Source organism: Rhinoderma darwinii, chromosome 6, assembly GCF_050947455.1.
Source record: "Rhinoderma darwinii isolate aRhiDar2 chromosome 6, aRhiDar2.hap1, whole genome shotgun sequence".
Lineage (NCBI taxonomy): Eukaryota > Metazoa > Chordata > Amphibia > Anura > Rhinodermatidae > Rhinoderma > Rhinoderma darwinii.
In genome coordinates this window covers 11,176,951-11,198,810 of record NC_134692.1, presented here as the reverse complement: position 1 = coordinate 11,198,810, position 21,860 = coordinate 11,176,951, and the positions used below count along the sequence as shown (strand labels likewise).

General features: G+C 45.6%; 1 protein-coding gene across 6 annotated transcripts in view; it reads left to right on the top strand.

The window, feature by feature from the left end:
• The first annotated feature begins 2,873 nt into the window (after nt 1-2,873).
• The window catches only part of CFAP65 (cilia and flagella associated protein 65), a 54,812-nt gene continuing 35,825 nt past the window's right edge, over nt 2,874-21,860 (top strand). For 2 of the 6 annotated variants that reach the window (XM_075829119.1, XM_075829117.1), the window contains exons 1-16: nt 3,681-3,875; nt 5,133-5,223; nt 6,006-6,190; nt 7,301-7,403; nt 8,984-9,150; nt 9,286-9,491; nt 11,302-11,450; nt 12,340-12,562; nt 13,625-13,890; nt 13,984-14,178; nt 16,368-16,715; nt 17,577-17,714; nt 17,789-18,034; nt 20,388-20,612; nt 21,074-21,226; nt 21,311-21,476. In XM_075829119.1, coding sequence (XP_075685234.1) covers nt 5,146-5,223; nt 6,006-6,190; nt 7,301-7,403; nt 8,984-9,150; nt 9,286-9,491; nt 11,302-11,450; nt 12,340-12,562; nt 13,625-13,890; nt 13,984-14,178; nt 16,368-16,715; nt 17,577-17,714; nt 17,789-18,034; nt 20,388-20,612; nt 21,074-21,226; nt 21,311-21,476 — 2,848 coding nt within the window. In that variant the 5' untranslated portion in view covers nt 3,681-3,875; nt 5,133-5,145. Of the gene's footprint in view, nt 2,987-3,679; nt 3,876-5,132; nt 5,224-6,005; nt 6,191-7,300; nt 7,404-8,983; nt 9,151-9,285; nt 9,492-11,301; nt 11,451-12,339; nt 12,563-13,624; nt 13,891-13,983; nt 14,179-16,367; nt 16,716-17,576; nt 17,715-17,788; nt 18,035-20,387; nt 20,613-21,073; nt 21,227-21,310; nt 21,477-21,860 lie in introns of those variants that run through there. The other 4 variants (XM_075829114.1, XR_012849454.1, XM_075829115.1 and 1 more) reach the window with 4 other exon arrangements.

The window sequence follows — 21,860 nt, the reverse complement described above, 5'->3', positions numbered from 1 at the left end:
ATGGAAGGACGTCAAAGATTTAAATTGCGCTCCTCGCTGTGCGGTGACAGCTTTAATTTGCAAAGTACAAGCATTAAAGTGATGAATGTGGTGCTGTAATTCCTGCAGTGAGTGCTGGGCGTCAGGAGCCGTTCAGTGGCCTATTTTATTTATGACTCTACTTGGGAGAGATGGGCAGAGGGCCCAGTTCTGCTTCTCAGAGTCGGAGTGCTGATTTATGGCCCCCGTGGTGCATGACTCACCGTGAATACACAGACTGATCTCATTAGTGCTTCATTAATCCCACTTATCCCCAAGTCTTAACCACCGCTCCTCTCTCCTGTTATAAAATACACCTGTAATCTGCGCCACACACACTTCAGCGGCAAGAGAGAGGCAAAGGCCACGATACCAGCGAGACTCAATTATTAGCTCATAGAGGTTCATTGTTTGCAAGAATCAATGGAATTCTGATGTCAGGATCTAATTAGTCTGTATCTCATTCATCTTCTGCGTATAGATGGTATCTGGGAAACGTTTTTGCCCATTCGTTACCAGTCAATAAGACCTATATATATTTGACTTGCTTTTGAATAGGCCCAACATGCAAGGTGTAACTATAGGTTTCTATAGGTACATGAGGCTCTGTGCCACGGCATCAACTCCGGACCCCAAACCAGACCCCATTGTCCACTTAGGGTTCACGCACATGATATGCCCATGCGTACGTACCCTTTAGAGTAGCACACAGGTCCCTATAGGTCCATATAACGAGGTACTGCCTTCTCACAGCATTGACCTACACGGTTGCCAAGGTTGCTAAGCAACACACTGCCCTCTGAGCCGCGTCCTGTTACCTAGGAGATAGAATATGGCTAACAGTAAGACAAGCGACCCAAGCCGATGAGTTACCGGCACAGCTGTTGTAAGGGAAAACCGGTGCCAGTAAAATAAAAAATTGCTGGTAATTTTGCGCAATTAGACAGTGCAGGTTACTTCCTATGTGGATTGGACATTCCTCCTTTGCCAAACCGCCCAGCCCTAGGAACGTCAGCAGCATCAGCATACCTCCCAACCGTCCCGGTTTTAGTGGGACAGTTCCGGATTCTGGGCGCTGTCCCGCTGTCCCAGGGTATATCCCGCTATCAACTGTATCTGCGTCCTCAGGACGCAAATACAGTTGAACCCAATTCTGAAGCAGGGAACCATCAGCTCCCTGCTTCAGAATTAGTTCAGTGCGGAGGAGCAGTGGGAGCTCCTCCACTCGCCGAGGACTCCCTGGGCACATCGCTAGTTTAAGCGCTGTGCTTTGGGAAGCCCTGATGTCACTGTGCATATATGGACAGTGATGTCAGTGGCTGCTCCTTGAGCGGAATCCCTGTTGCCGATGATCTGGCCGTGGATCATATATATATATATATATATATATATATATATATATATATATATATATATATATATATATGGACATTGACATCAGGGGCTCCTCCTGGAGCGGAATCCCCGGCCAGAGACGGCAACGGGGATTCCGAACAAGGAGTAGCCACTGACTTCACTGTCCATATATGGACAGTGACATCAGGGCTTTCCTCTAGGAGCAGAATCCCCGGCCTATGCTATGGCTGGGGATTCCGCTCCTAGAGGGAGTCCCAATGGCACTATCTACAGTGGGGGGGGGGTAGCAATATCTACAAGAGGGTGGCACTATCCTCAAGGGGAGGTGGAACTATCTGCATGGACACTGTGGCACTATATAGGTGCACTATCTACAGGGGACACTGTGGTGCTATCTACATGGGCACTGTGTCACTATCTACAAGGGCACTGGCGCGCCGTATCAGTTGTCCCTCTTTGTGATACTTGAAAGTTTGCAGGGATGGCGTCAGGACTAGGTCAAGTCTGAGATTGGACCCTCACATTCAGAAGCCAGGCATGCATCCACCGCTTGTCTGCTCAGCCCCGAGAGTGAATAGCAGAGGAGGATAGTGACTGAGTTATGGCCCTTTTATACAGGCCAATGATCGGGCAAACGAGCACTCATATGAACGCTTGTTCCCATTCATCGGCCAATGTAAACAAAACGTCAATCACCCAACGAACACGCCAACACTCATTCGTCGGCTAATCGTATCTTTTATGGTGCCATAAAAATTATCGTTTGTCGGCAGCACAGCTCCCCATGTAAACAGGGGATGTGCTGCCGACAAGGTGAAAACTGTATGGGGACGAATGATCGCAATAATGATCGTTAATCCCCATATAGCCGCAAACAAGCGCCGATCAAGATATCATTATCGTCGATCGTCACAAGGCAGGGATCTGCCTGTGTATATGCGCTCTTAGAGTATGTTCACATGCTTAGCAAAATACGTCTGAAGATACGGAGCTGTTTTCAGACGAAAACAGCTCCTGATTTTCAGACGTTTTTGTAACTACACGCGTTTTTCGCTGCGTATTTTACGGATGTTATTGGAGCTGTTTTTCAATGGAGTCAATGAAAAACTGCTCCAAAAACGTCCCAAGAAGTGACATGCACTTCTTTTTCGCTGGCATCTTTTTACGCGCCGTCTTTTGACAGCGACGCGTAAAATAACACCTCGTAGGAACAGAACATCGTAAAACTCATTGAAAGCAATGGGGAGATGTTTGTAGGCGTAATGGAGCCGTTTTTTCAAGCGTAATTCGAGGCGTAAAACGCCCGAATTACTTCTGAAAACAGTGAGTGTGAACATACCCTTACCATCATTATATTAGTGTCAAGTCACAGACCTGGCATTGTTTTATTTTATCTCAGTATTTGTAAATCTCCCTTATTGACGCAGCTCCCTGCTCCTTAACAGTCTGCTGAGCACTTTGCTGTGATTGGCGTAAATTTCAGACCTTCATGGCGCCTGTCAGGGGCGAAGCTATAGAGGGTGCAGAGATAGCAGTTGCACTCAGGCCCTGGTGACTGAGGGGGCCCAAACTCCCCTTTATCTATAAGAAGACACCAGTATTATGACACATGGTAGGTGGGGGCCCTGGTACAGATTTTGCATTGGGCCCTATGAGCTTCTGTGCCTATAGTAGCAGTACCTGGCATGCAAGGGGGCCCTGTAGGATCCGAGGCCCTCAAAATGGTGATTTTTTTTTTATTTTATTTTTTTAAAGCCTCTATAATTGCACGTTTAGGGTATGTTCACACGTGCACGTCCGTTACGGCTGAAATTACAGCGTCCATTACGGACGTAATTGGAGCTGTTTTTCTATGGAGTCAATGGAAAACGGCTCCAATTACGTCCCAAGAAGTGACAGGCACTTCTTTGACGCGGGCATCTTTTTTACATAAAAAAAAATGACCGTCTGCACAGTACACCCTGAAACCCATTCAAATGAATGGGCAGATGTTTACCGACGCTTTCAAGCAGTATTTTCGGGTGCAATTCCAGGCGTAAAACGCCTTAATTACGTCCATAATTCGTGCGTGTGAACATACCCTTATTGTGCATATTGATACCTTGCTGTAAAATAGCTACATCTTTTATTCAACTTATAATCTTTGCTGTACCAGGATATTATGAAGTATATATAATTAGTTGATGACTAGGCTGCTATCACACATCTGCCTCTCAGAATGTATACACATAAAATACATTTTAAGAGGAGAAATTTGTGACATAACAGCAGAGATCAACGCAGACTTCGCCTTCTCACAGATTTGACCCTGCGCGGCTACAGTGGTTGCCAAGCAACACATTGCCCGCAGAGCCGCGTCCTGTTACCTTGGAGACGAAACATGGCTGTCAGCAAGACGAGCGACCGTGAGGACGGAAAGTCGGGGTAGTTCGGGTCTGCGCCCCTCAACATCCTTTATTATATCCGCGTTGTGTCTCCCGGTATTTTTATAACGGTGATCTGTACGTATAGCCGATACACTCGTGTATGTAATGACGGGTCAGACCTAAACACTGGATGCATGACTAGTTTACTGTATATTGTGCTCTATATAGTAATATATTCCCCTATATATATATATATGTAGTCCCCAGATGTATGCAAATTATGCAGATTTATGTAAATATAGCTGAATAAAATGAAAAAGTTACTAAATCTGCAACTTTCTATTATACATTGTATTTCAATTCTTCACTATTTTCAAGATTTCTGCTTGCTGTCAGTGAATTGGAATATTCTTGTTTACACCGAGAGGCTGAAAACGCAAACAAAACGCGTCTCGTGAAGCTAACCGCTGTCCATATGTCCTATTATGGCATATGGACATCATAGAGGGGGGTCTCCTGCTCCATCTGAATGGCCGCCATGTTATACTAAATTTTTCTGGCAGCATCCGTTATTGGGAAAATACCTGGCTAGGCGGTGCCCTCCCCCAGCAAAATCAGCTGTTTTCTGGGGGTGTGTGGAGCGGGACCCGGGACGATCTCCTCATCGCCCCAGGGACTGCATTCTGAAAGGGGTTGTCTTTGATGAGTGTAAAGGGAAGTGTCCCTATTTATGTATATATGTGTGTATATACGTCTTCCCACATAGACGCTAAACATGTCCATAGGACTCCATTACCCTGACGAGGGCCAAAAAAGTGCCCATTGGCCCTCGTCGGGCTGGTACCGTTTCTTTTAACAATGGAATTGTGCAGTGAACTCTACCGCAAGATATTGTATACTGCGCGCTATACGATTTTTTTAACATGGCAGCCTGGGAGTGACTTCTACCACTGTATGGCATCCGACACATGTATACGTTTAACCCTATATGTCATGGGCTGTTCCATAGATTTATATAGGAATTATGCGTCATACATATATCCGTATAGTCTACGGGTGACGGATGCCACTGTTGGGTATTCTTTACAGCCTACGTTTAATATATATGCCAGGAGCTTTTCCTGATGTATACATCAAACAAAGGCCATTTAATGTGATGTGACCTAGGCCTATTACTGCTCACTACTGAGGGTTTGCTACAATTGTATCCAAAATCGTCTGACTGCTACGGCTGCAGTTTCGCCCGTGGGTTTGAATGGCGGTAGACGTTGCGCAGGGGGGATTTTGCTTCTGTGTAGAGAGACACTTAGTAATGTGTGTGGGGGTCATTTACTAATGAGCTTGTACTCGGGTTGCAGACTGATGTTTCCACAGAAGCTTTATTCATTTCAGAATTTGCGGCGCGATGCTCGGACCAGTTCACATGAGAACTTTGGACTCCAGTCCGTTTGGGGGACAGAGCAAGAACCCGTCAATCACATTGGTGAGTACATAGACATAGGTGTGAACTGCGCCTACTATCCAGTGCAGTCCTATGTAAAGCGGTCTTCCCATCTTAGACTCAGAATATGCCATAAATATCCGATAATGCGGGTCACACCTCAAGGACCTGCACCTATCTTCCCAACGGAGACCCCCCGACCTGCCTGGTGCGGTGAGGTAGCCGAGCTCGCTGTTCTACATTGTTTCCGTAACTCCCATAGAAACTGTGAGCTTGGCTGTTTCCGTAAATTCTCGGTCACCTCTCCACTGATTCTCCGCCTGGATGCGGTGTCCAGCGGGGAGGTGGGCCAGGGTTCGGAGACCCTCATGAGAAAGTGCTGGGACCTGCCTCTATCAGACATTTATGGCATATCCTGTGTCTAGGCTGGGAAGACCCCTGTAAGAGTCGTGTCCATGGAAATCACAGACTATGACGTGGCACCGGACTCCTTCCACTTGGCATTAGGACAAGGACACACTTAACGGCTGTGATCCCGCGAAACACGAAGTAGACTTGCGGTATTACAGCTAATCGGCCGGGTGATTCAATCATTGGTAATGTCCGCACGTTTTTTGCAGGTTATACTGCTGTCATTTAAACATGTCGGCTCGGTGTTCGGCTACTACGTGTGTCCTTACCCTATGTATGGCCTCCTGCGGACTATAGAGGAGGTCAGGGGGAGGGGAAACATCAGCATTAACCGGTCATATTAAAACTCTCTAATAAATTAAGTATTTGTTCATTGTGTTGCGCAATATTTCTTCAATTCCCCCGTGTTACAGAGACACGTCTCCTCTGAGGCGCAGCCCCGATCCCTCATACGCAGGAAGGTGAAGGAAAAGGACAACATCTTGGGGTTTGAGGTGTGCAAGTCTCTACATTGGCAGAACTGGGAACTAGGAAAGGAGAGCACCAAGAATCTTACCCTAAAAAATGTCCGACTGAGAACACAGAAGATAAAATTCAGGTGACAGGAGGGGCAGACGGTGACCTAATCAGAAGAGTATTTGGAGGATAAATCCGCTCTTAGTAATTTTAGGGTCTTGTATGAATTATTTGGAGCATTTTGCTAATATACTGTCCCCCATACAGCTGCCTGTTACCACCACAAGGGGGCGATCTATATACCTATCCTTTGGCAATGTTATGGTGGGTTGATGGGCCCTTTTACACGGGGCGATGCTTTCTATATGGGGACAAACGAAATTGAATGCAATCATTCGGTTCCTATGAGTTTGGATCCTTGTTGGCAGCACGTCCCGTAAACACTGGGAAATGTGCTGCCGACAGCAATGATTTTATAGACTGCATTAACTATGTGATCAACCGACAAATTAGTGTTTTCTCGTTGGTCGGCCGATCACCGCCCTGTTTAGGATTAATTCACAAGTCGTGGTCAAAATGCATTTTTTTGCCGCAAATCTACTGCAACGTGAAAACCCAGCCTTACACAGGCCAATAATTGCTCAAATGAACATTGTTAGGAACGATTGTTCCTGATTATTGGTCCATGTAAACGGCCATTGTGGTCCCCCCAGTCATGGACGCTAGGAGATTTGCGACCCTTGAGCAATGTCACTGTATAACTTGGGGTTGCAGATGAAAAGCATAACAACATTTGGGGTCCGAACCTACAGGAAACTGATACCTGTTACAAAGGGTTGGGTTATAGGAATATTGACACCAGATGGCACTTGAGGTCTCAGGAGGGGCATGGTTAGGGGGTCTACCAGGGCATGAACACCAGGGGCTGGGTGCCAGTAAGCCACTTTGCCTTGACCGTGGTATTTAAATACAGAGCTAGGGAAGCAAACTGAACCTTTGCCCGGGTAAAGGAAATCCTAGCTCTGCCCCTGCTCCCCTGGATGGTAGTTCTAAGGCTAGGGCTCCTCAGTGGCATGATGCCGCCCGCAGGAGTACTGTGACTATTTTGTGAATTCAATGTTTCCTTATGGGAAAAGGGTGTCAGGAACTCCAGGAATTCATAGAGAGGAATCTTATCTACCCATATGTGTTGTATTCACTCCCATATACAAATACTGTATTAACCGACTGTAATTTTCTGTTCATCTCACAGTCCTCCAGTCACCAACTTCTTCAGGACTCTGTTCCCGCAGACCATCACACTGAGTGCGGGAACGTCCTTTTCTCTGCCGGTCACATTCCGACCCCTGGAAAAGGTATTATCTGCTTTATTTAAAGCGTCTTTGTCACCACATTATAAGTGGCCTATATTGTACATGATGTGTGTTTTTATTTAGAAAAACAATAATTTTTGACGGTTATGACCTATTTTAGCTTTATGCTAATGAGTTTCTCAATGGACAACTGGGCGTGTTTTACTTTTTGGCCAAGTGGGCGTTGTGGAGAGAAGTGTATGACGCTGACCAATCAGTGACCAATCAGCGTCATACACTTCTCTCCATTCATTTACACTGCACATAGTGATCTTACTAGATCACTATGTGCAGCCACATATACACACATTAACGTTACTGCAGTGTCCTTACAATGAATATACATTACCTCCAGCCAGGACGTGATGTCTACTCAGAATCCTGACACTTCACTAATACAATCCCGACACTACATCACAGGAAGCGTAATCTCGCGAGATTACGCTGTAAACTGTCATTTCATGCGAGATTACGCTGGCTGTGCTGTAGTGTCGGGATTGTGTTAGCGAAGTGTCAGGATTCTGAATACACATCACGTCCTGGCTGGAGGTAATATATATTCATTGTAAGGACACTGCAGTAATGTTAATGTGTGTATATGTGGCTGCACATAGTGATCTAGTAAGATCACTATGTGCTGTGTAAATGAATGGGGAGAAGTGTATGACGCGGATTGGTCACTGATTGGGTCAGCGTCATACACTCCTCTGTACAACACCCACTTGGTCAAAAAGTAAAACACGCCCAGTTGTTCATTAAGAAACTCATTAGCATAAAGCTAAAATAGGTCGTAACTCCGTCAAAAATGATAATTTTTCGAAATAAAAAACACTGCTATAATCTACATTACAGCGCCGATCACATCATGTACAAGATAGGGCACTTATAATGTGGTGACAGAGACGCTTTAAGTTGCACTCATCTTGTAAGAATCACATAGTAGTCGTTTTTCAATCGCTTGTCTTGGGCCGCCATCTTGTGGTGATAATTAGAAAGGGTGTACAACTTTCATTTTGTGTTTCAACTCCTCACCATTTTCAAGATCATTGCTTGCTGTGCATGAATGAGAGCACTCTTGTTTATATGGAGAAGCTGAAAACACATACAGGCCTAAAAAATCTGACAGCGGAGTGTTTGCTATAATTTTATCCAGTGTAGACAATCCTGTACTCCAGACTGATACATTTTTACCTTCACTGAAGCAATGTAACAAACTATCAGGATACAAGAGAGATTACGGCTAGGGCTACATAACGACTTTGGCCGGCGGCACAGGTCGCATGACTAAAGATCACCGTGTTGCCCTGCCAGTTAACGAAAGTGAATGTGGGCACGTTGCGACTCCAGGTTACAAGGAATCCGAACCTGTTGGCTCTAGTGGGTCGCAGCATGGCCACATTCACTTTCATTAACTGCGATGCAGGCAGGGCGACACAACTATGTTTGGAACGGGCGACCTGTGTCGCAGCCAAAATCGCTGTATAGCCCTAGCGTTCATTCTACAATGATTAATAATGTCTTGTCCATTCTCTCAAGTCCATTTTGACCTTTGCTGTCTTTGTATTCGGTGTCAATGCTTATAGCGGGATTATGAGGACGCAATCACTTTTGCAACAGAAGACGGCAGCTTCTCTGTAGCTCTGCGCGCTACCCTCCCCCGCCATGAGCTGCTATTCCCTGAAGAGCTGAGCCTCCCCACCTGCGCGGTCTACGACACATCACAGGCTACGTTTGTCCTGCGCAATGTAAGGTAAATGAGTGGATTTCCGGAGTCTTCATTCTGATCCCTTTCTACATTGTTATCCCCATAATAAATTCGGAATCTTTAATGTGCCCCATTATGTACAGTGTTGGCATGTGGCTTATTAAGATTTTGCCTCCTCAGTGACTTGCAGACTCAGTTTCGTTGGGATGTACCCGAGTCCTTCCAGATGATACCAGCCAGCGGAGTTCTTGATCCCAAGTGTGAGGTTCGGACCACGGTCACCTTCCAACCACAGATTGCTCTTGTGCATAATGCGATTGCAACTTGTTATTTTGGTGAGCGGGAGGAATATAAAAGCATCATCCAGTTTACTGCAATAGGTGAGAGTAAGTAAAGTAACATAGAGTTTAAAAGGTCCAATCATGAATCTGACGACTTATAACGGAGATACCGCGCCAGAACTGTTTGCTTAGAGATGACCAAATCCACCTTTAGGTATCTGAACATGGTTAGTCCAGTAAACTCTGACATGATACCGGGTCCTACATCATCTGACAGAGCCGATCACTTTCTACTGGGGTCCGTTACTTTTAGGGTATGTGCACACGACCTCTTTTCAGACGTAATGGAGGCGTTTTACGCCTCGAATTATGCCTGAAAAGATACGGCAATACGTCGGCAAACATCTGCGCATTGCTTGCAATGGGTCTTATGATGTTCTGTGCAGACGAGCTGTCATTTTACGCGTCACTGTCAAAAGACGGCGCGTAAAATTACGCCCGCGGCAAAGAAGTGCAGGACACTTCTTGGGACGTAATTAGAGCCGTTTTTCATTGACTCCAATGAAAACCAGCTCCAATTACGTCCGTAAAAGACGCCGCGAAAAACGCGCGCACTTGTAATAACGTTTGAAATTCAGGAGCTGTTTTCTCCTGAAAACAGCTCCGTAATTTCAGACGTATTTGGCGTTGTCGTGTGCACATATCCTCAGGATACTTCACAAATAATGTAATAGTCTCTTTTAGGATGCCATACACACTGCGGCCGAGAACCGCGTGGCAAAACCGCACATGGTTATATCGCAAATTGACATGGTTTTGCAATGTGGTCTTTAGACTGTGCGACTTGTATAGGTGAAGCACATGGTTTCGATGTGCTTCACCTGTACGAGATGTGCGGACAAAAACGGCATCTCAAAACCGCAGCAGTTTGCCGTAAAACCCTCTGCAACTACTGCAGCGCTGCGACAGCCTGTATAGGCACCTTAATGATATGACCTGTGGGCGCAATGATAACACCAGAGGTACTGATGCAATTTAAAAGACCTTTACCTGTTCTGTATGTCGACGTGAGAGTCATCTGGTGGGCCCAAATAAATCCAAAATATTCCCCTTTGAATTTAGTAGATTGACCTATTACAGTTGATCTAAGGTTAGGGTAACACATGACTGCATTTCATTACCTTTCTTAGGCCTAATTCACACGTGTCCGTTTTGCGTGCGCAAAAAACACTGCGTTTTGCACGCGCAAAAGCTCTGTGTGGCATCAGCATATGGAAGCCGTGTTGAAATCAGCGGCAAAAAACAGCCCCATTGATTTCAATGAGAAGCAGAGGCAGATTTTTTCCTGAGCAGATTTTGCGCGGAAAAAAGAAGAAATTCTGACGGAGTTCAGTGTGAACGGGGCCTTAGTGTTTCCAAGAACATTTGCATGCTGTAACGTGACCACAGAGGGAAAAAGTTAACTGATACGAGTACGGGTGTTAATAATATTAGAATTATTCTTTTTTTAACCTAATTCTATCCCATCATGCCTCAGGATAAAGCACACATTTTATATTCCCTGGAAGGAGCTTTCTCCTGTGCCTCATGGCGCCCCCCGCTGAAGATTGGACTTTGTTTGAACTGCAAAGAAGTGCGGGGGAGGGACGGTGACAACCGCTCTGAGCACATATCTGGCTCACAATAATGGTCGCCACTTTTTACATTTTGTGATACGAAAGGTTTGAAATGACAAATTTGATTCAAATCTACATCTTGTAACCGATGTCCCAAAAATATCTGTAACAAGAGATTGAACTTGTAGGGACTTTGCCTCTTAAGACGCCAGTATTATAAACTTCACACGGGAGAATGAGACCAGAATGTTCAAGTTACGCCTTAATTTAACTAACGTTTAGTGTGTTCCTCGTTGTAGCAAAGTATCCGCATCTCCTTGTGACGGTGCCGGGGGATTCCGGTGAAAAGAAGGAGGAGGAAGAAGAAGAGGGACCACTTCTGGATTTTGGATCTGTTGGAGTCAGCACGATATCGGAGAAAATCATAGAAATACACAACCTGTCTATGGTATGTCCCTTAGACCTTATTCACACGAACGTGATATACATCCGGGATATGCGCGTGATTTTCACGTGCGTCGCGCGGACCTATGTAACTCAATGGGGCCGTTCAGACTGTCAGTGATTTTCACGCAGCGTATGCGTGCTGTGTAAAACTCACGAAATGCCCTATACTTTCCCGTGTTTCGCGCAGCACGCACCCATTGAAGTCAATGGGTGCGTGAAAATCGCGCACGGCACACGGAAGCACTTCCGGGTGACGCGCGTGATTCGCGTAACAGCTGGTAAAGAAGAGAAGGGAAACAGAAAATCCCCTCCTTCTTTACCGTCGTCACATAAAAAGGGAGTGTCATAATGATGCCGGCTGCGCGAAAATCACGCAGCCACGCACCATATACACGTCACACTGAACTTTTGCGCGCACAAAACGCAGCGCTTTCCGCGCACGCAATACGCACACGTTCATGTGAATAAGGCCTTAGTATGGTGCAGGAGTTTATAAATGTCAGATCTCTAGGTAAACATTTTATTTTTTCGGCGATAGTTGGGGGAAGGGTGTCTTGAAGTTCTTATCATCATCATCTTTCATGGCTATCTTCATTTTATTACTTGCAGAAATTTTCGGCCGGCTTAAAGTAAAAAAACAAATATATTTTTAGTCATTTAGAGGCAGTTTTCCCATATTATTCAGCGCCACCATTGTCTATGGTTGGTCTCTGGTATTGCAGTTCAATCCTATTTAAGTGAACTGAATACCAGACACAGCTCATGGATAGATCCTTTTTTCTAAACTCAGACAAACCCATTTATTCAGTAAAATGTCCCATGTACGAGGTCATCCGGTGTGTGTATATATATATACTTGATTGTAACGATCATTTCTCTTTGACCTGTAGGTAGATTCGCCATTCCGTATTGAACGAGAGAAACACTCTTCCCAAGTGGACTGTAACTTTTCTTGTGACGTTGCCGGTGGTGTAGTCCCTGCACAAGGGAAGATAAGAGTTCCCCTGCAGTTTCGGCCACGTTTAGTTGGCAAGGAAAGTGTGGACTATTTTCAGGTTATTCCAGCCGGTAATCTCACGAGGACGGTGCTCAAGGTGTTTGGAACATGTAAAGGTAACAGTTCACTAAACATTGTGGTAATAATACAATATTATTCAGTATTGGCATTTGTAGACAACTAAAAATATTCCCTAGTGCTGCGCAATATTACAAATAATACGGTGGCAAATAGAGGCATCTGTACCATAGCGGTAGCCCATGTGGCTTCTATCGGCTTCCTGAAGAGATGGTGCTCAGCCCAGATTGGCCCAATCCCCCAAGCCAATGGGTGCTGCATATGACTGGTGTAGGTCTTCAGTCTCGAGTGGGGAGGGGAGCGCAGGGTGGCATGGACCATTTGCAAAGCAGGTCATCAATGATAAAACGGGGCCCTCGCTGTACTCCCCTGTATGCAACAGAGGATGAACGCTGGTGGCAAAATTATGTTTGTGATAAAGGGCATTAAGATTTGGATTTGGGGATGTTTGACTGCAGCGTCTTGCCTCAAAGAATCCTGGTCCAGACAAAAAGTTAAAATAAGTTGGAATTAGGTGGAATTGCTCCATTTATACTTTTGGAGAATGGGACTTTGGTGCTTTAACTAAAATTCGGAAGGCACTTCATCATATACAGTATAAGGACATCTGCAGAGATCCGGTGCCACAACATAGAGCTAACCCCGGCCTCATTTCCAGGACACAAAAATGTTACATGACAACTACTGTTTGATGGCCAATTTTTTTTATCTCATGTCCAATGGTACTCTGGGATAGAAGGATTGGACGGATGGATTTGAACCTACCTGATCCTTTGTGTGAGATAGGTGGTGCCATGCTATCTGGCAGCTGCTTATCCCCTCTCCCTATTAAAATAAATATGCAAGTCATGCCATCAGTTTTCTATGTCTATGGTCAGCCTTAAGTATAGTGAAGATGAGCTGGAAGCCGCGGCAACCAAATAACGATAGCTAAGGGCGCCAATGTTGGGTGCCCTAAGGGAGGGACTCTGGCTACAGAGGGTGAAGGTCATTTCTATCTTTATGGGTGGGAATTTACTGATGTCTTGACAGCAGTCTCACTTACACGGTATTCGCTTTATATTTTAATGATCATTATCTTCATGACATTGTTTTTGCAGGGCCCATTGTTTCTCTCCAGACGTCTTTAGTCAATTTTGGTTTGTTGCAATTGGGCGAGAAGGTTCTACGAACCCTAGAAATCACCAATGCCTCCGATGTGCTCGCAGTCTACCAGTTTGACATTGACAGCACTGAAAGCGTTTTTTCCTTTGATCTTCCTTATGGAACTCTGGTTCCCAGGGAGACTCGGAGTATAAAGATCACCTTCTCTCCGATGCACCCGATCCCGCACTATCGGAGGGTCGCCTGTCTCATCCATCACCAGGTACCTCCATAACAAGGAGTAAACATATACTCTTAGGATTGAGCTCGTATTTAAGGATATTGGTCGATAAAGAATTTGTCTGTTTTTGTCTAGGATCCTCTGCTTGTGGATTTGATTGGCACTTGTCATTCGGATATGGATAAACCTGCCGTCATGCTTCCAAAACATCTCTCCATCTACAGAACTAATATGGCACGTGGGTTATCTGTCTACTCTCCTGACATTCTGGACGCCATGCTGGAAAGCGGAGCGCTCACCACAGACACCACTGGAGCTCTCTTTAAACAGGTTACATTTGTAATGGGGATTACAAGGGTTTGTTCAGACGGGGTGGAATTTTTCTGCAACAGATTCTGCACGCTGTGGATTGAGAAATTTGCAGCATGCACTTAGGCTGGATTCACACAAGGTCAATACGTCCGTAATTGACGGACGTATTTCGGCCGCAAGTCCCGGACCGAACACAGTGCAGGGAGCCGGGCTCCTCCCATCATAGTTATGTACGACGCTAGGAGTCCCTGCCTCGCTGCTGGACAACTGTCCCGTACTGTAATCATGTTTTCAGTACGGGACAGTAGTTCCACGGAAAGGCAGGGACTCCTAGCGTCGTACATAACTATGATGGGAGGAGCCCGGCTCCCTGCACTGTGTTCGGTCCGGGACTTGCGGCCGAAATACGTCCGTCAATTACGGACGTAATGACCTCGTGTGAATCCAGCCTTAAATCCGCACAAATTTTTTTCACCGCCTGTGAATAGCATTATGTAAATCTGTACTAAATCCTCTGACCAGCTTTATACATTGTCCAAGTCTTCATCTCTTACACTATGTGTAAGGATACCTGTGAATACATAAATGTTATTTATTTCTGTTGCTTATGTAGCGCCGACATATTCTTCAGCGCAGTACAGATTGACACCAGTCCCTGTCCACAATGAGGCTTACAATCTTATTTCACTATCAAAGACAAAGGTCAATTTCATAGGAAGCAAATTAACCTATAACGTTTTTGGAGTGTGGCAGGAAACCCACGCAAACATGGGGTGAACATTCAAACTCAATGCAGATGTTGTCCTTGGTCGGATTCGAACCCAGGACCCCAGTGTTATGCATGGGAACCCACAGAAGAAAGTGCCCTATAGGGACCCATCGCCATCTAAAAGGAATATAACAGAACTTCCTACTCTCCACCAGCTTGCATGTAAGAGAGTGCACCAATGACTCCCATGGCTCAAAATTGCTGGGCATTGCAAGAGAGGATCTGGCACGCTCCTGAGGGATTTGCTGGATTGTGGTCCTTGTGCTCTATCAGCAAATTTTCTTTTGGAGAGCAAGGAACCCCCATTCTGTTCTTGCCCAGGGGCTCCCTGCTGTATATCGCTGCCCCTGCTCTAAGGAGAATAATAATCCTTTATAGGCTTTGAAAGGAAAAATACCACTCTCCTTCAATCCTGCCCAGTCGTCTTCTCGTTTTGCTGACATGGGTTTTAGAAATCTATTTTGAGACTTTTATTGAGAATAAAAAGGGTAACTAAACTTTTAAAAACTTTTGACATGTCATAGGGATGAGGGTGGATTTACACGAGCGTGTGCGTTTTGCACACGCAAAAAACGCGGCGTTTTGCGTGCGCAAAAGGCACTTAACAGCTCCGTGTGTCAGCCCCGTATGATGCACGGCTGCGTGATTTTCGCGCAGCCGCCATCATTATGACACTCCGTTTGGATGTTTGTAGACAGAAAACCATGTGGTGCTTTTCTGTTTACATTCATAGTTTTACTGCTGTTGCACGAATCACGCTCGTCCCACGGAAGTGCTTCTGTGTGGCATGCGTGATTTTCACGCACCCATTGAAGTCAACGCACAAATATAGGACATGTCGTGAGTTTTACACAGCGGACTCACGCTGCGCAAAAATCACGGACAGTCTGCACGGCCCCATAGACTAACATAGGTCCGTACGACACGCGTGAAAATCACGCGCATTTCACGGACGTATATCACGTTCGTGTAAATAAGCCCTGAGTCAGAAGTTTTGATCGGTGGGGGTCCGAGCACTGAGACTGCCAACGATCACTAAAACGAAGCAGCAGAAGCGCTCGGGTGAGGGATGTGCTGCTTAGTTTCTGATTGTCGTTCCTTTGAAAGCCGATTTACGGACTCATAGACTTTTTATTGACCCCGTACACCGCTCCAGGGAAATCTGATCAGGAACAAAGCAGCACATCCCTCACCCGAGCGCTGCTGCTTTGTTTTAGCGATCGGTGGGGGTCTCCGTGCTCGGACCCCCACCGATCAAAACTTCTGACATGTTACTATGACATGTCAAAAGTTTTTAAAAGTATAGGTACACTTTAAACTATTTTCACTTTGTCCTGCAGGCATGATTGTTGCACCCATTTGCATTATTTATATTTTTTCCCCTTCATCTTTGTATTGTAGCCTGGTCTGATATAGTCTGGTCACTTCTTATTTCCAGGATGAAGATAACCCATCTCCTGAGAAGTGTGTCCTCAATGACGCTGCTTCTGAATTCTTCGATGATGAGGCCTCCGAGTCGACATCACATGTCACCACCAGTGCCAGAGACTTTAACTTTGGCCGCTGTGAACGCAGCTCTCAGGAACCTCTTCCTCTTTCTTTGACCAATCACACAAAGGGAAAGGTGACACTCGTCTGGACCTGCAAGCCAAACAGCCCTTTCCGGATCACCCCTGAGTGCACTGAGATCCCACCACTCAAGTCCACAGCTTTCCGAGTCATCTTCCATCCATCACAAACAAATACTTTGTATGCTGCAGAATTGGAGGGATTTGTCTTTTATAAGGTAAGAGAAGTGTATAAATCCCTGTTCACACAGGTCAATTATCGTTACACTCGCAACAATAATTGGTCAGTGTGAAATAAGAAGATCAATAATAAAGAGTAAGGCTTCATGCACACGACCGTGCCCGTAATTACAACCTGTAATTACAGGCGCGGCCGGCCGTGGACGGCTCCCATTATAGAGTATAGGAGCACTGTCCGTAAATTAAAAAAATAGGACATGTCCTATTTTTTAGGCAGGTTTCTACGGCACGGACACCCTCCCGTAGACATACTGGAAGGTGTCCGTCGGCCATAAAAATGAATGGGCCCGTAATTACGGTCGATTTTACGGTTGTGTGCTTAGGGCCTTAAACTATGTAATGTCACATGACCGCGTCATTTAATGGCTATGGGCTGTGGTGCAATGTCTGTATCCTGGACAAAGTTACTATAGCTTATATACTTTTAAAAAAATAAAATAAATCGTATCATTTTCAAGATCTATGCTTGCTGACAGTCAATTGAAACTTTTTTTTAAACATTTTTCTGCATCCAGAGGCTGACTAACTTGAGGTGAAAGTATTGTTAAAGTGTATCAGCACTGAGTTGTGCGCCTCTGTCAGTTGGACATGATTAGGATGGGTTTTCAGCTTTTGGATGCAAACTAGAATGCTTCCAGTCACAGACAGCAAGCAGAGATTCTGAAAATGGTGAGCAGTTGAAACATAAAGTATAGTAGAAAGTTGCATAAGTTTTCATTATACAATAAATAAGCTTTCTTTAGATAAAATAGGAATTTATAGTGAATAATTCAGTGTTTCCAAGAATTTTTGCAATTTACAGTCAGACTCTAGAATGAGAATGAATGTTTTATCGGCAGGTTCTGCGGGATTATCGTAATGTGAAGGATATCGCTATTTGTCCACCATGGTGCATTACACTTCGGGCGAGGGGGCACACTTTTGCATTGGGACAGGAACATTTTGTACCCAGATGTGTTCTCGATTCCCCACGGATGGTAAGAAATGCAAAAGTAAGATATAAGGGTAATATAGAAGATATAGAGCTTCACAGTCTGTCCATTTCTTGCAGGTGTTTCCACCGGCCAAACAAGATGGCCACACTCATCGTAGTTTACTGCTGCAGAATACAGGACCTACGATAATGACCTATGCGGTGGATGAGAACAGCTGCCCTGGTGTCCAGGTAAAACCAAGCTCTGGTCACCTGGACCCTGGATCCCATCAGATTTTACTAGTAAGGACCAGTCCTAGTGAAAGTGGACTCGTAAAACACACCGTGCCGCTGCAGCTGAACGCCAGCCCCGACTACACTCAGGTGAGTCTTACCTGCACTGATGAAGCCCTCAAGACACATATTTGTCTGGAGTCGTTCTCTTAAATATTCTGTTTCCCAGTTGCTGTTTCTGTATAGCAGGCTGACAACCGATATGGCCGCCATTACAGCTCCAACTCCCCATGCAGTGACACGTCTCCAGCTTCAGATTTTCTATTAATAAAAAGTTGGGTGACAAACCCTGTGGGAGTTGTTATGGCTGAATTATTGATTGGCATTTCTTTGGGGGAGGGCAACATGACGATCATCATCCCTTAGGGTATGTTCACACGCAGTGACCAAAAACGTCTGAAAATACGGAGCAGGTGAAAACAGCTCCTGATTTTCAGACGTTTTTGTTGCAACTCGCGTTTTTCGCGGCGTATTTTACGGCCGTTATTGGAGCTGTTTTTCAATGGCGTCAATGAAAAACGCCTCCAAAAACAACCCAAGAAGTGACATGCACTTCTTTTTCGCGGGCGTCTTTTTAGGCGCCGTATTTTGACAGCGACGCGTAAAATTAAGGCTCGTGGGAACAGAACACCGTAAAACCCATTGAAAGCAATGGGCAGATGTTTGTAGGCGTATTAGGGGCGTTTTTTCAGGCGTAATTCGAGGCGTAAAATGCCAGAATTATGTCTGAAAACAGCGCGTGTGAACATGGCCTTAGGAGGGATTTACTAAATGGTGGGAATCTCTCAGATCTCCCATAGAAGTAGAAAAGGGAAGAGTCATCACAGCAGGGAATAGAACAGGCTGATCCAGGTGAGACATCTGGCCAAGTGTGCAAAGCTTAAGACCCATTTAAGGAATACCTACGGGATGTGCCATAAATGTCTGATCGATGCTGATCTCAGCTCTGGAACCTGCAGCTATCCCTAGAACAGGGGTCCCCTGACTCCCGATCCATCTGGTGAGGCGGCAGCTAGCGGGATTAGCTGTTTCCGTAACTCTCAGGGTATGTTCACACGCCCTATTTACGGACGTAATTCGGGCGTTTTACGCCTCGAATTCCATCCGAAAATACGGCTCCAAACCGCCGGCAAACATCTGCCCATTGAAATCAATGGGGTTACGATGTTCTGTGCACACGGGCTTTTTTTTTACGCGCCGCTGTCAAGAGATGGCGCGTAAAAAGACGCCTGCGTCAAAGAAGTGCATATCACTTCTTGAGACGTAATTGGAGCCGTTTTTCATTGACTCCATTGAAAAACTGCTCCAATTACGTCCGTAATTGACGTCGCGAAAAACGCGAGTACGAGCAATCACGTCTGAAATTCAGGAGCTGTTTTCGCCTGAAAGGCTGTAGCGGCCGCCACATAGGATGTAACGTCATCCCAGTAAGCCGGCCTGGATGACGTCAGAGGGCCGGCCTCCTGGGATGACGTTTCATCCCTTGTGACTGCAGCCGCAGCCAATCATTGGCTGCAGCGGTCTCCTGGGATAAAACGAGGCAGCAGGCCAGCTAAATTATGCAGTTTTCCGCAGCGAACATTCCGGGCGAAAAACCTCACCACGGTTTGGTGTGGTTTTTCGCCCGGAATTTCCTTCGGCGCACAGGACGGATACGCTGCATGCTTTGACCCAGTGTGAACTCAAGCTAAAATTTGCGAAAAAAAGTGCATGTTTATGTACGCAATTGTTGCTGCAATATGTTTGTAAATGTTGCGAGAACGGCTATGGAAAACTGCATTGACTGCATAATCGCATGCAACAACCACTAGGCCTTGCACACTTTTTCTAATGCGTTTTTTTGGTGACGTTTTGTGTAATTTTCTGCATGTGTTTTTTAAGTTCTATGGAGAAACCCATGGAAAAATGCCAGAAAAAAATCACAACTCCAGAAAACAAAAATAATCATACTTACCCAGAAGGCCCTCCTTCTTCCTGCAGTCCGGCCTCCTGGGATGATGTTTCATCCCATGTGACCGCTGCAGCCTGTGATTGTCACATGGCCTGCAACGTTATCGTAGGAGGCCCGAGCGGATGTCAAAGGTGGGAGGGGGTAAGTATGAGCGATTTATACGCAGCGGAAATTCCGTCTGAAAAACCGCACCACAATGTGGTGCGATTTTTCGTACATTAGGTGCTGCGGGATCCAGGTCAGATCCGCTGTGTGATTTTTACGCAGTGTATCCGACTCAAGCAAATCTATTGAGGACTATGTAACATCTGGACGCTGTGATAAATACCCCCGCTCTTTACCAACACCTTCTGTCTTTTCTCATTTTGCTGTGATTCCTGACGGACAGAATGTTCTTATCTTTCACCATCTGACAATATTGCTCCGGCCACTGATACGTGGAGATGTTACAGAATGCCCAGCGGTCATTTTCCTGTATTTTATATCCGGCAGGAGATTGTCTTGTTCTGTCGAGCTGAAACTCCGCAACTGTCTCTAGAGACGGAGGGAAATCTTTACTTCAAACCGACCTGCGTGGGGAACCAGACCGACCGCTCCTATTCTCTGAGGAACGTCTCCAGGGTCCCTGTGCACTTCGAGTGGCGGATCCAGCAAGGACACCTGGAAGACGTCTCCGTAAATCCAAGATCAGGGATCATCAGACCAAATGAAATCTCGGTAAGAGGCCACATCAGAGAGATTTGACAGATCTACAGATATATGACCCGCACTTCAGTGCAGCTTAGTTACAGCATTATCCCAGATCACACTGCTTACTTGCCAACCCCTTCAGATTGTCTGGGGGTTCCCTAAAGAGGGGTTCCCTACCTTCCCAGAAGAGCTGGCAAGTGTCTCGCAAAACTTGGAGTGTGTCCCACTTTAATGGATGAATAGTCCCCCATGTAGAAGAGACGGCAGTATGACCCTTGGGCCAATTCCGCTTTGTCATGTATACGATGACTGCACAACCTGCATAGCGGGGGAACCTTGTGCTAGTTCACATTGCCGATGGAGAAGGTTGATGAGGCCACCTAAATTGGTGCCCCCCTCCCATGTTGTCTCGTATGCCCTTTAGTAATTGCTCTAGATATACTTGGCCTGCAGCTATGGCTCTCATGTGGTGTTATTTTGTCTGACAGGCACAGAAGTGGTCATTTGTGCCACAAGAAGAAAGAAATTACTTTGTTAAAGCCACCGTACTATCATGGCCGGCCGATGGAAATCCAGAGCACAGCCCAAAAACCCGCTACATCCTGCGTATCAATGGAGAAGGCTGTAAAGGACGGTTGTCAGTAAGTAAGGCCGCCGCAGACTGAAGGCTTCATTACTGTGGGGGAGGACTCGCTCCTGATATATTACATCTTTGTTTCCTCCAGACACAGCAGGAGTCGGTGGACCTGGGGAATGTTTTGGTTGGGAGTTTTCAGTCATGTGATCTGCTTTTATCAAATGACGGCGATTGCACCCTGGAGTATACACTCAGTGCCAAACAGGAGGTTTCTGGAGAATGTGACCCCGATGACGTCATCAATGACCCTGTGGGTGAGTAACTGTTCGACTATTAACTCCTCGCGGCTATTTCGAGATACATGCCATGCTACAGATTATTGTGATAAATAAATCACAGATAAATTAAGCTCTTTGCGTTTTAAAGTCAAAGTATCATCTAAAGAGAGTAAATTATTTTAATCAGGTTTTTACTATTAACATTTTTTTTTCTTTAAATGTTTTGTATTTTTTTTTATTATCCACATAAAATTTTTACAATGGAGTAGACACTTCCTGTTCTCTGCAGCTCACTTGTCAGCTTTGCTGTATAGACTGGGATAGAATGAACAGAGTCATCTCATTATCATTAGAGAGCAGGGGAGTTAATGACAGTTCTATTGTGCTGCTGAAGGCCTTGATAAGGCCGGATAGTAAGAT